Source organism: Harmonia axyridis, chromosome 6 (genome assembly GCF_914767665.1).
Source record: "Harmonia axyridis chromosome 6, icHarAxyr1.1, whole genome shotgun sequence".
NCBI lineage: Eukaryota > Metazoa > Arthropoda > Insecta > Coleoptera > Coccinellidae > Harmonia > Harmonia axyridis.
The window spans coordinates 16,287,045-16,300,482 of NC_059506.1; the positions used below are offsets into that span (position 1 = coordinate 16,287,045).

Genomic DNA, 13,438 nt, shown 5'->3' on the forward strand with positions numbered 1-13,438 from the left:
TTACACCGTGATCGTTCTGTTTCCCACTTCTGCTAACCTTGTTATTCTTTTCTTCGGTAGGTTGTCGTTGGATTTCATTCAATGATACTGCCTCATCTACCGTATTCTCACAGTCGGGTGCGGGTGTTGACGGTGCACTATTGGATCTTCTACTATTGTGAGTTCCCTGATCATCCCCAAATCTCTTCAGTTTTTCGAGTTCCTCCACTGTATAAACTTCCTCGCCAAAGTAGAGCTTTCTGGCTTTAATGTAGCTCTTTTCAGGTCTATTTTTTCTGACTTCATTAAGGTACTCTCTCAGAAGTTTGCCTTCAGCCCTCTGCATTTCAGTCTGGTCAGACGCAATCCTTATACCAGTTCCCTCCAATCTAGAGCAGTTTCGGAGAATCAGTTCTTTTTTACGATAAGATACAAATTCCACTTTGAGGGGGGCCGCTCGAGTTTTTCCTAATGAGTAAATATCACCTATGTCAGTTTCGCATAAATCTACGCCAACAAGGCTTTTAATTTCTCCACAAAAAAAAGGAATATCTCTCAAACTTGGTTCTCTATTGACTCCAAATACTACAATATTGTTCTTTCTAGATTTCCTGTCCAAGCTATCCAATCTCCTCTTCAATTGATTGTTCTCGTTCTCCAACTTAGTTATTTTTCCTTTGAGGTGCTCAACTGTCAGCAAAATACGTACTTCACTCGCTTCTATGGCGTTTTTCAACTCAGATCTAATTTTTCTCACCTCCTCAACAACATCAGTCAGAGTACACTCACGCTTACCATCTGACATATTTTCTCTATTCTGAATTTGTTCAGAGTTTCAATAGATCCGTATGCGGGTGGAACCCTTTATGTGAAACACGACTTATCTTATCCCAGATGTAGTCTCGGCGATAATAATTTATGTGTTGGTTGTCGTTTGTTTACTTTTATATCATTTATTAATTTCAGAATAATGAAGAACAAATATAAGCCAAAGCTTAAGAACACTGGCTAAATGCTTCAAAAACACTCATGTAACAATCCAGCAACTCAGATTTAAAATTTAACCAATGGAAGGGATTTCTATGTTCAGAAAACTAAAAAGTAGACTGCAAATTTTCGTCAGTCTACTCTACATCTTATTATTTAGAAAAAGAATCGAAATTGTCGATACTTGGGACATTTACCTTAGTGCTATATTGGTATATCATTATCATTCAGCCCTCTGCGTCCATTGGTAGATAGAAGTCTCCCCTTATAAAAACGAATTAATGAAACGCTTTCACCTTAAAAAATTCACCAGAATAAATCTTTCTATAATAAAAATTTCGACACTTAAAATATGAAATGTCATGAAGCAACTGTGTAGCGAAACAATTGTTGTTTATTTAATAAGCAATTTATGGAAATAATAACCTTCATTTGCTATGAATTCAAATGAAATCCATCAAGTAAAGACTAAGTCAATCAAATAATATTAAAAGGTCCATTTGCACCAATTCTTTTCTCATAAAAATGCTTTTTGTAACATTCGAAAAAGAAAAATGATTGTAAGTGGATAATTAATGCAACTCCAATAATTTATTTTGTAATTACAATCCAATATTTGGTGTTATTCATTTCACTTTTAAGTATATACCTCTATGCATATATACATATTTTGCATACTATGGAGAATCACATGGCTTATAATTTTCCAGATGTTTCAAGAGGGAGTTCACTGAAGGTGTGGCTATCAGAATGTGGGAAGCATGCTGGGCGAACTATTTAACAGATTACTTTCACTTATTTCTATGCCTTGCTATCATTTGCGTGTATGCTGATGATGTGATAGCCCAAGATTTGAGAGCTGATGAAATGCTCTTACATTTCAGTTCGCTAGGTAGGTAATGTCTACATAATATTGAGCTCATCGAGCTCATATCAATCAACAATTTAGGAACTACTGATATCAAGGCAGTGCTTCCTCAATTTTTCGTAGTCCTTGATTTTGCATTTGGAAGAAAGTGTTGATAATTATTGTGTTATTAAGAAATGTAGATTTTTTCCTAAATTTGCTGATTCAGGTGATATTAAGTGCAAAACTGAAAGTTGTGAAATTGTAGTTCATAATAAGTGTTTGAATGCATTCGCAAGTTATTAGATTATATGGACAAAAATAGTTTCCGCTGTCGGCGTTGTATCGAGTCATCGGAAAATATCAACGGTTCATGTTCGAACACTCATTGTATTTTTCTGCAGAACGAGGTCGAATGCTTGACCCGTGAGAAAATTCTGTTAGAAAAGTATGCCTCTGAACTATAATTCTCAATTGAAAATTTCCAAAGATTTTTTCCACTATTTACCTGTCATTCAGTTATCGATAGAAATTTTTAAGTGAAATTTCCTAGGAATTTTTTCACCATCCTTGCAGTACTTAAAAAAACAGATTTTTGCATTATATTACATAATAACCAAATTCTAGTTGCTTGATATTTCTTTTGAAGCAACCCTCCCCAGTCTCCCCTACTATTCCAGTTGTCGAGATGTTGATTAGAATAGATCTCGTTGATATCTTTCCACACTGCCGCTTTATCTAAAATTCGAGGTCCCTATATTTTGAAATTTTTTCGGCCACCTTTTGACGCATGTTATTAATTGATATTGCTACGTCGATGAGTTTGATGTTTATCAACTAGTTATATATCTGGTCTGTTCAACCGTACGATCCCAGTATTTAGGAGCAACTGTATAAGGTATGAACAATCGAATCTGTAATCAAATAAATGCTATATTTATTATATTTCGAGTAATTTCGTTCAAACTTCGTTATCGAACCTCTTTTTCTCACTTAACAGATATATGAGTAAACGTTGTCGTCAACAAAAATGTTTTCTATAATTCCCCCACTAAGAAAAAAAATATCTAAGCCCTTGGTGCAATCACTATTTCCAGTTTCAGCGCGTCCGATTTATATATCAAGAGTGCAATAACTGTTTAATACTTAAGTACTGTTATAACACTTCAATAAGTCCCGAGCCTTGCCAGTAAAACACATTTGTTCTTAAAAAAAGACTTTATTCTTCAATAAATCATCTTCAAAAGTGATACATGTACTTCAACGCTCCTCTAACTTTTCAATACATTCTCTGTCTAAATAATCATATTTGCTTTCATTAGAGCCATATTTCTTTCCCTGTATCATTGTGTTGAGGTCTGAAAAAAGCCAGTAATTACTGGAAGCCAATTAAAATCTAGTCTCTGGAGCATACGCTGGGTAGTGCAACAGTTAGAAGCGCATTTCGTTCGATTTGATCATGATTTTCATCATCAACACACAAAAATCGTTTCAATCAAGGCAGGATTATATAACCGGACCCTTTTATCATCTGTATGCTTTGCTTTGTATAGGCTAAAGGATACCACCAATAGTGGAATATGTCTCTCGTACTAATTCAGCCACTTTTTATTCAGGATAAAATATGGTATTATGATTTGGGGTTGTTCGTCATATACTGTAAGAGTTTTTAAATTTCAAAAGAGGGCAATAAGGCCAATTTGTGGGGTATCCCATAACATCTCTTGTAGACAACTCTTTGGAAAACTGAGGATATTACCCTTGGTGTATATATATTTGAAATTTCGAAACACGTTACAATGAACATTAATACATTCCTGCCTGAATTTTAATCATGAATATTTCATACGACAATTGCACGATTTGGTAATTCCACATCACAACTCAATAAGATTCGAGAAATCATCAAAATATATGGGAATTAAAATTTATAATGCACTCCCCTTGGAATTGAAAAGAATTGAAAATGTGCGTAAATTCAATATGTCAGTTGAAAATTTTTTATTATCTAAGTGTTACTACTCTCTTCAGGAATATTTCTCAGATGCTACTTGATTTAATAATCATTTTAGACATATCCTATACCCTTTATATATTTTTTGTACTCATACTAAATATGTAGTTTCAAAGGATAAATATATATTATTATTATAATCCTTTTTTAAAACTTGGCACTGGATGTGCCATCTGTGCGCCTGGTCTGTGACTTGATTGACATGTTTACATTTTCCGCATTTATCCTCACACATTAGAATTTCATGAAAATGTTTTTCTAGCGATGTATATGGATGGACCTTTAATAATAAGAAAAGCACGAGGTCTGCTGTACCAATTCAGACAATTACGAGAAATACCGTGTACACTAGCAGGTCTTTGTACAAGATGCGGTCCTGGTATCTGGGATAGCTCACACAGTCCTAGAATATACTGCGCAGGACACCACAAAGGAATGGTTTGCACAATATGTATCAGTTAGACTTTTTTCATTCATTTTTGTTGAATCTACATGAAAATGTTAGAAGTATCAAAATAACCAATATTGGATAGTACAGACTACGGAACGCACTTCCTTCTTATATTGTGATAAAAAAAATAGTTTGTATCTATACAATTGTTAATAATTCCACAGCCTTCTATATCTTCAAAACTATTTTCGATTCTTTCGACACATCAAAGTAGATAGAATATAATTAAAGAAGAACATTCATTAATGAATACTTGACTCTTTATTTTATGAATTTAGAATTGATCTTATATCCAGTTTTTGTGGTTTGAAAAAACTACAGAATAGATATTTATTCTTAATTGTTGTCTGAAATATTTTTCTTCGAGAACATTTTCTTAAGAAGCAATTTTATCAAAAGTTTCATAGTTTCTTTATGTATAATATCATAAAAGAGAGAATTTTTTTATCGATGTTTTCGAATAATATGAAAAAAATCCAGGATTCGTATTCTTTGACGAATGCAGATCTTTTGAAGCTTATACGTAATTTCAGTATCTGCTTATATCCATCATTATTAATAACAAAATATCGCTGGAAACATATAACAAGTATTGGTGTATCAGCAATGAAAAAAAAAATTGTCTACCTTGTGGAGATATTGATATTGGAACTTGATCTACTTATATTACAACGTATTATATTTGAAGGTCACCCCCATAGCGAATAGGGACCCAAGCAAATGTTCAGAAAATCAAGACGACTTATTTTGTCGAAACAAATGAAAACAAAAATTATGCCGAAGAGCAACAAATTGCATCGCCTGAAAATTTGGCAGAAAAATTTTCTTTCGGATGTTATTTCACAAGATCAAATCAAAACATCTAGGTCATTCAACAACAAGGAAAATTATCTTTTTTCATCAAATATCATTTGTCCAAATTTTGCCACTAAAAAACTATAGAAAATACACACATAGAATTATGTGAAGAATTACGAAAGACTTTTTATAATCTCCTTGTCCTGAATTTATGATATCTGGATTTACCTACATATACGAATTAACTGCGTATAGGTACCAGTGAATACCATTAAATTCCACAAATTGAAAATTTTCCTAGAGGTTGAAAAAAATTGAAATCAATAACTCTATTTTGTCGAATTCTTCTCAGCCAATTCCAGATGATTGCTTTGTTTCATTTAATCCCATTCCAAACAATTGGATTTATATCCCAAGCGGTTCCAATATTTTAAAAGATGTACTGCTCACGACGCCATCTCTCGGACATGTAAAGAGTCACTGCACTATTCATAAATCTACTTGAACTATTATTGTTTGAATTATTTCCAATATCAATAATGTTCTCAGAGAAAAATATCAGGCAATGGAAACGAAATTTAAATTGACAGAAATTGGATAAGGAGATCCATTATTTGTATATTTTTTTGTCTTGGAACAGCCATTGCAAGACGTTGAATATGAAGGGCACATTTTTTACCAACTCAAAAAAAAAAACCTTAATTGAATTATTATGACGATAATTTCTCATAAGGATATGATTATGCCCTATCCCAAATTATGCCAATTGAAACGGTTTATTCTGAATTCTGATGAGTTACAAGAACCGAAAGTAATGTTTTCTAATATTGTTTCAATAATTATAATTATTCCAAGTTAATTATCAGAGAATACTTAATTAAGTCTCGATTTCTACAATCTACATCATATCAATATGGATATTTTTTTTTCATTGTTTCTGTTGAATATCAAGATGAAGATATACTCCTACATAAATAATTATATTAAAGTGTTGATCATTGTAAAATAAAAGCTTGTACCATTTTGTTGTATGGAGTTCAACCTCGTACTTAATGTTGTAATTACCCGCCTAAATTATTTTAGATTAAAGATCTTTTCCTTGTTATTCCCATTAATTTATTTGTGATTTTGTTTTGAATAATTTGTGAAAATGTATCATATAATTTTATTTATTCCTCGATACCTATAGATCGATTCAGAGTCAAACATCGAAAATCTGGTGCTTCTAGATTTGCCTTGTCAAACCTCAGGTCTAATTTTTCTTGTTATCTTGATAGAAATGCAATAAATTCTTGTTTTTATTTTTTATTAACCATTTTTGAGCGCCTTATGCTCTATAGTAGAATCGAGGAACGATCCCCGATGAACGTTCTATTCTAATGCCGTCAAGAATTGACACCCTGATCTGTTGTGAGGAACTGTTATATCAGTCAAAACTCGAAACCGTACGATCCCAGTTGACAGTTAGGCCCGGTGCACACATCCGATTTTTGTAGTTACGACACCGTCGTCGTGTCGTACTTGCGGCCTGTGGTACAAAGAATCAAATGGGAGCATGCACACTACCCGCCGTGCTGTTGCGACGTCGTAACTGCCAGCCTACGGTCGTTTTTTGGTAGCATGTCCCTCTAGGCCGCAACTGTGCCGCAGTCGTAGATGCGATCTCTCAGTACCATATTCCAAATTGGCCCGCGCACACATACGACGTTTGTCGTGAGTTCGCATAAAATGGCGGAGAGGGAATTGGATATTGAGCTATTCATTGAAGAAATTAAGAAATATCCAGAAATATGGAATGTGGGTGATGAAAATTACCATGATAGGACAAAGAAGAGAGCAGCATGGACAACTATCTGTTGTTTGTTCAGCGATGATTTTGAACAGAAGGATGACAGGGATAGAAACGAAATTTGTAAGTACAATTCATGTATATTTTCAAAATGTATCGGTAATATAATATTGGTTTTAACTAGCATAGTATGAAAATATTATGTGAAAAAAGTCAAATAACTTAAATATATTTGTTTTGCCAAGGAACACTGCCAACCTCAGATACAAAATAATCTGCTAGCTCATTTCTAGCTTGAATTGCTTGATTCGGTCCTCTTTGTGTATGGTTACGTTGGATATCAATGATACCTTCCACACTCAATGTTTCATGAATATTGATTCCATCTCTAACTCTTACAAAATTATGAAGGAAACAGCAAGTTTTGATAAGAAGAATGGCCAAATCTAAATTAACATTTATAGGTTTCTGGAAAATTTTCCATTTATTAGATAGTATTCCAAAAGTACTTTCGACATTTCTTCGGGCACGTGACAATCTATAATTGAATATCCTTTTTTTTTCTGACAAAACTTTGCCGCTGAATGGCCTCATAATATTTGGTGAGAGGGAAAAAGCCTCATCGCCAATAAAAGTATAAGGCATCCTTGTTGCAGTACCTGGTAGAGGTTGTGGTCTTGGAATATTCAATGTATTTTCTTCGAGCTTTCTGTTGAAAGAAGACCGTTGAAATATAGTGCTGTCAGATTCCTTTCCAAAATCTCCAACATCGATGTATATGAAGTTGTAATTTGAATCTGCAATTGCCAATAAAACAATGGAAAAAAAATTCTTATAATTAATTATATATTATATATAATTATATATTATATTATATAATAATATCGAGCGCCGATCGCACACACACACACTGGCAGTGTGAACTAGTGAATTGATCCGACTCCGCAACCACGCCGGTGTCGTATGTAGTGTGCATTGAATAGGTACGACACCGCAACGGGTGTCGTAACTACAAAAATCGGATGTGTGCACCGGGCCTTAATCTCCGGTCGGTACTTGTAGTATGGCACTTTTTCTTAATGTATTAGTCCTAATATGGAGTAGTACATTCCCTCCTGCATCGTGTCCCTCTCTTTATATTCATTACCTGCAAACATTTGACCAATATCTGCATCGATCGTTAGTGATAGTTCGGACCTATATGATATGCTTGCAGTTTTTATCACCGTCCAGAGGCTTTTGGCTAGCTCGGGAGAGATCTGAAAGGGCGCCACCGATTCAATAAGAAAACCAGCAACTACATCAGGGGCCGGATTTCGGCGAATCGAAACCTGAAATGCTGCAAATAAAAAATAGAAATAGAAAAATATGGGATAGAAGGGTGAACCACAATCACCAAACTCTCTCTTCCTCTCTATACAATGGAATTTAACGAGCTCCAAAATAAAAATAAGGAAGCAGAGAAATATTACTGTTTCCTACTATGGCAACCTTTGTAAATACTGAAATAACAAAGTTGATAGAAAAAAAGAGCAATGAATAACTACCAAACAATCAGGTCAGATCTGATACTACTAAAAACTGAGTTTGATGATTGCAAATATCAATACGAGATCTCTTCGTTTTAATTCCTTTCAAGATCATTTTTTATAGCATTATAGTCGGTGTTACAGAAACTTGGTTACGTAACGATTCTGATGAAGATGTGGTAAGTATCGACTCTTATAACTTTTTTTGTCCCAATCGAGGTGATAGGCGTGGAGCTTGCTATATTAAGTACTATATTGGGGTCCAGGTATTGTTATCTGGCTCTAATAATATAGAAGATTTGTGGGTTAAACTATCTGTCCATAACTATATTTTTGTGTTGGGCATTATTTATGGACCGCCAATGCAAACTTGGATGATTTCATCGATCATATGGAGGATACTATGACCGGAATGTACCTAGCGCATGATAAGGTATGATTTGTATTGGTGAGTTCAACATCTGTATGCTCAACAAGAATTCGAGAGCCACTGTCACGTTAGAATCTTTGTTTTACACTTTTGGCATGACACAATTGATAAGGGCGCCCACTCATCTTTAACCGCAGACCCTTTCTTTGATCGATCTTACGCGAATATTGAAGAAATATCTAATTCAGGAGTTATGGATGCTGGTATTCATTTTCTCACATTTATAGAACTGAAAACTTAGAAGTGTAGTGCGAATCCCACAGAGTACAATTCTAGACCTTTCAACCGCATTGATTTTCAGCTCTACTATTGATGACAAACTGCAGTATTTCAATGGCTTGATAGTTAATCTGTTTGATACTCATTTAGTGGTTAAATAAAGTTCACTATTCACCTTGGATTACCGATAAAATCAAGCTTTTACAGAAGTTAAGAAATAAAGCTCTCATTCAATTTAAAAAAACAAAAATCCTGCGCACTTCGAATACTACAAACAACTAAGAAACTATACTACCACTGCTGTAAGATCTAAAAAGAAAGCTTGTATGGAAACGAAAATCAAAAACTCTAATTATAAAAAACAATGAGAATTTCTACGAAGTATGAACATTTTGAAAAATAATAAATATGAGCTTCCTTAGAGTCTTAAGATCGATCCATATTATCCGACACGTATCGTTTCAGACACCAAGCGAATCGATCGTCGGAAAGGAAATTTAAATTTAAATTTATTAATCATATACTGGTTCAAGGAGCGTTTCAGTTTGATTCAGGCATTGGATAAATTGAGGTGCGAAAAAATGTTAAAACTTTCACGTAAAAACCTATGTACAGGGTGGGCAAATAAGCGAGGTAAGCGGCTATATCTCAGGATCCACTCATCGTAGAGACTTGCGGTAAAAATTTTTACCACTAAAGTAAACAAAAAAAACACTGGAAATTGTTTTGAAGTTCATACCTCCACCGCTAGGGGGCGTAATTGCTATCATCGAGTTGAAAAATGCATTTTACTCGAAAAATTTTCATTTTAAGTTGGAAAAAAAATATCATCACTGTAAACCTTGGAAAATTCTCTATCTGTTTGAATTGTCACTTTCGATTTTGCGACATCAAATAAGGGTGGAGGAAAGATAGAAATCTGACTGATTGAAATGTCTGTAACTTCAGTTTGGCTCAATATTTTTGAGCAAATTAGATCTTATTTGAGAGACAACATCTTGTTGATTAAGGAAAAAATATACTCATGATGAATTTGATTCAGCTGCTTCCGATAGGGAGCGCTAAGTCAGAAGTTCATTGTTTTGTTCATTTTTCTCCGAAATTTCAAATGTAATGATAGGATTTTCTTAACAGAAACAAAAATTTCATTGAATTTGCATGAAAAAACCTGAAGGTCGCAAAGCGATAATTTCAGGCGTTCTGAAGTTATGGCCGAAAGAAGATATTCTTCAACTGATGCACTGAGAAAAATCAAATTGAGTCTTCAAGTTCTAACAGAAACAGAAATCCCATCAAATTTGTATGAAAAAACCAAAGGTTGCAAAGCGATAGCTTCAGGGGTTCTCTAGTTATAGACGAAAAAAGATATTCTTCAACTGATGCACTGAAAAACTAAATTGTGTCTTCTTTCGGCCATAACTCCAGAACGCCTGAAGCTATCGCTTTGCGACCTTTTGGTTTTTTCATACAAATTTGATGGGATTTCTGTTTCTGTTAGAACTTAAAGACTCAATTTGGTTTCTCTCAGTGTATCAGTTGAAGAATATCTTCTTTCGGCCATAACTTCAGAACGCCTGAAATTATCGCTTTGCAACCTTGAGGTTTTTTCATGCAAATTCAATGAAATTTTTGTTTCTGTTAAGAAAATCCTATCATTACATTTGAAATTTTAGAGAAAAATGAACAAAACAATGAACTTCTGACTTAGTGCTCCCTGTCGGAAGCAGCTGAATCAAATTCATCATGGGTATATTTTTTCCTTAATCAACAAGATGTTGTCTCTCAAATAAGATCTAATTTACTCAAAAATGTTGAGCCAAACTGAAGTTACAGACATTTCAATCAGTCAGATTTCTATCTTTCCCCCACCCTTATTTGATGTCGCAAAATCGAAAGTGACAATTCAAACAGATAGAGAATTTTCCAAGGTTTACACTGATGATATTTTTTTTCCAACTTGATATGAAAATTTTTCGAGTAAAATGCATTTTTCTACTCGACGATAGCTATTACGCCCCCTAGCGGTGGAGGTATGAACTTCAAAATAATTTCCAGTGTTTTTTTTTGTTTACTTTAGTGGTAAAATTTTTTACCGCAAGTCTCTACGATGAGTGGTTCCTGAGATATAGCCGCTTACCTCGCTTATTTGCCCACCCTGTACAATTGCATTATTACTGGATGAAGATGAAACAAGAGAAAAGTCAGTAAGAAGATTTAGTGTCCACCCAATATTCAAAAACAGAACTATCTTGTTTAAATTTGTCGGCAATTGCCCTGCAAATTTTTTCCTTTTCATTAGTATCATGATACAATCTGTGATTTAGAATTTAGATTATATAGGATTTCCTGTTCACTAAAATATATTAATTTTTCGTAATCCATTACCAACGAAAATTATGTGTTCCAGAACTAAGCGCAACTGTCTGCTAATTCACATTATCCGTTCAGACACGTTCATATAGACTCTGCCCATACATCAGACAAAATATTCTCTCTAGGAATATTGAACGGAACGGATGGCGAATGACACGATCGGTGACGAACAATGTGAATTACTTCATATGAAACGCATCAAATGATATTTGTCGTAAACGATTCTTTTGGTGTCTGAAGCGATACGTGTCGGATAATATGAATCGACCTTTAAGGTCGATTCATATTATCATTCATATTCAGTTGCGCTTAGTTCTGGAACACATAATTTTCGTTGGTAATGGATTACGAAAAATCAATATATTTTAGTGCGTGAGCAAGAAATTCTATATAATCTAAATTCTATCATACATCACATATTGTATCATGATACTAATGAAACGGAAAAAATTGGAGGGCAATTGCAGACAAATTGAAACAAGATGGTTTTGTTTTTGAATATTGGGTGTACACTAAATCTTGTTACTGACTTTTCTCTTGTTTCATCTTCATCCAGTAATAATGCAATTGCACATATAGTTTTTCACGTGAAAGTTTTTTCGCACCTCATTTATCCAATGCCTGAATTAAACTGAAACGCTCCTTGAATGAGTATATGTACGCGCTCTCCGTTCCGACAATCGATTCGCTTGGTGTCTGAAACGATACGTGTCGGATAATATGAATCGACCTTTAGCGACCCAAATGAACTCAATAATCATTTCATCAACATAAAACCGAATGACGAATTATTGAATTTTTATAGGAATAATATCTTAGGGGAAGTGGAGGAGTTTAGTTTGGTTAGCCCTGATGATATAGAAGTGTAATATGCGGGGATTAGGTTGCTGGTGGAATGCTATTTGTCGTGATGATATTTGTATGAGGATGAACAAGCTTTGTTGTCCAATTGTAATTCCCTATATTACACATATTGTGCATGAGTGTATACTCAAGTCTTATTTCCCTAGACTATGGAAAGCGGCGCCTGTATTTCTTTAACCCAAGGTTGATAATCCTACCGACTTCAATCAACTAAGGTCTATGATTATTTTGCCCGCAGTTTCAAAGGTACTCGAGAGAATCATGGAGAGCCAAATCAGATATTTTTGAACAAGGTTTAAGATTTTACCAATTAATCAATCGGGATTCAAAAAATATCACGGTTGTGACACCATTGGCTAGTGTAGTGGATGATTAACTGAAGGCGACTGACGATGATATGATCACAGCCTTAATATCGTTAGACTTTAGCGAAGCGTTTTATTATATTCCACATTTGCTGCTGAATGAGATACTTCACTATGATGGCTTTACTGACAACGTTAGAGATCTGGTGCGGTCCTTTCTTTTTGGGGGATCCCAGGAGGAAGTTTCTCGTAAACAGTTTTCTACTCCATTAGACCTGAAGGTTGGTGTCCCTCCAGGAAGTTTTCTGGGTCCTCTTTACTTTATTATTTACACGATGAAATTTTATGGATGTCTTGAGACCTGCAAAATTCATTAAGCTGGTGATACGGCACTTTTACTTTTCTTTCCCTGCGAATCGTGTCCTTGCGGCTAGAGAATTAATTAACTCAGATTTGAACCAATTTTATGGCATAGCTGAGAATCATCTTCACAAATTGAATCCTGAGAAATGTTCTGTCATGATATTCGGTAATAGGCGGAGCTCAGAACAGGTAGAGCAATATTTGGAAATTAAGATCGATGAATTTTTGAGTGGTGGTTCCTGTGCTACCGGAGATATGAAATCTACAGATGATATTCTTAAGAATATAACCTCTTAAATTGGGTTTTTATATTAGATTTTCTCCTTGTACGCCACGACTTGTTCATTGTTTACTAGATATACGCACTTCTATTGTGTCAATAACCCCACCAGTTGCGCGTGGTGCCTGCGTTGCGTCGTTACGCGTTTGACATTGCTTCGCTTTTCGCTAAGATGGATCTTACTTTTCACTAAATGTTTTTTTTTTGCTA

At 34.5% G+C, this 13,438-nt stretch overlaps 1 protein-coding gene across 2 annotated transcripts in view; it reads left to right on the forward strand.

Moving 5' to 3' along the window:
* LOC123682297 (TBC1 domain family member 16) overlaps positions 1–6,231 on the forward strand; it is a 62,918-nt gene extending 56,687 nt beyond the window's left edge. For both annotated transcript variants that reach the window (XM_045620848.1, XM_045620849.1), the window contains 2 exons: positions 1,677–1,858; positions 4,090–6,231. In XM_045620848.1, coding sequence (XP_045476804.1) covers positions 1,677–1,858; positions 4,090–4,289 — 382 coding nt within the window. In that variant the 3' untranslated portion in view covers positions 4,290–6,231. The remainder of the gene's footprint in view (positions 1–1,676; positions 1,859–4,089) is intronic.
* The last annotated feature ends 7,207 nt before the right edge of the window (positions 6,232–13,438 follow it).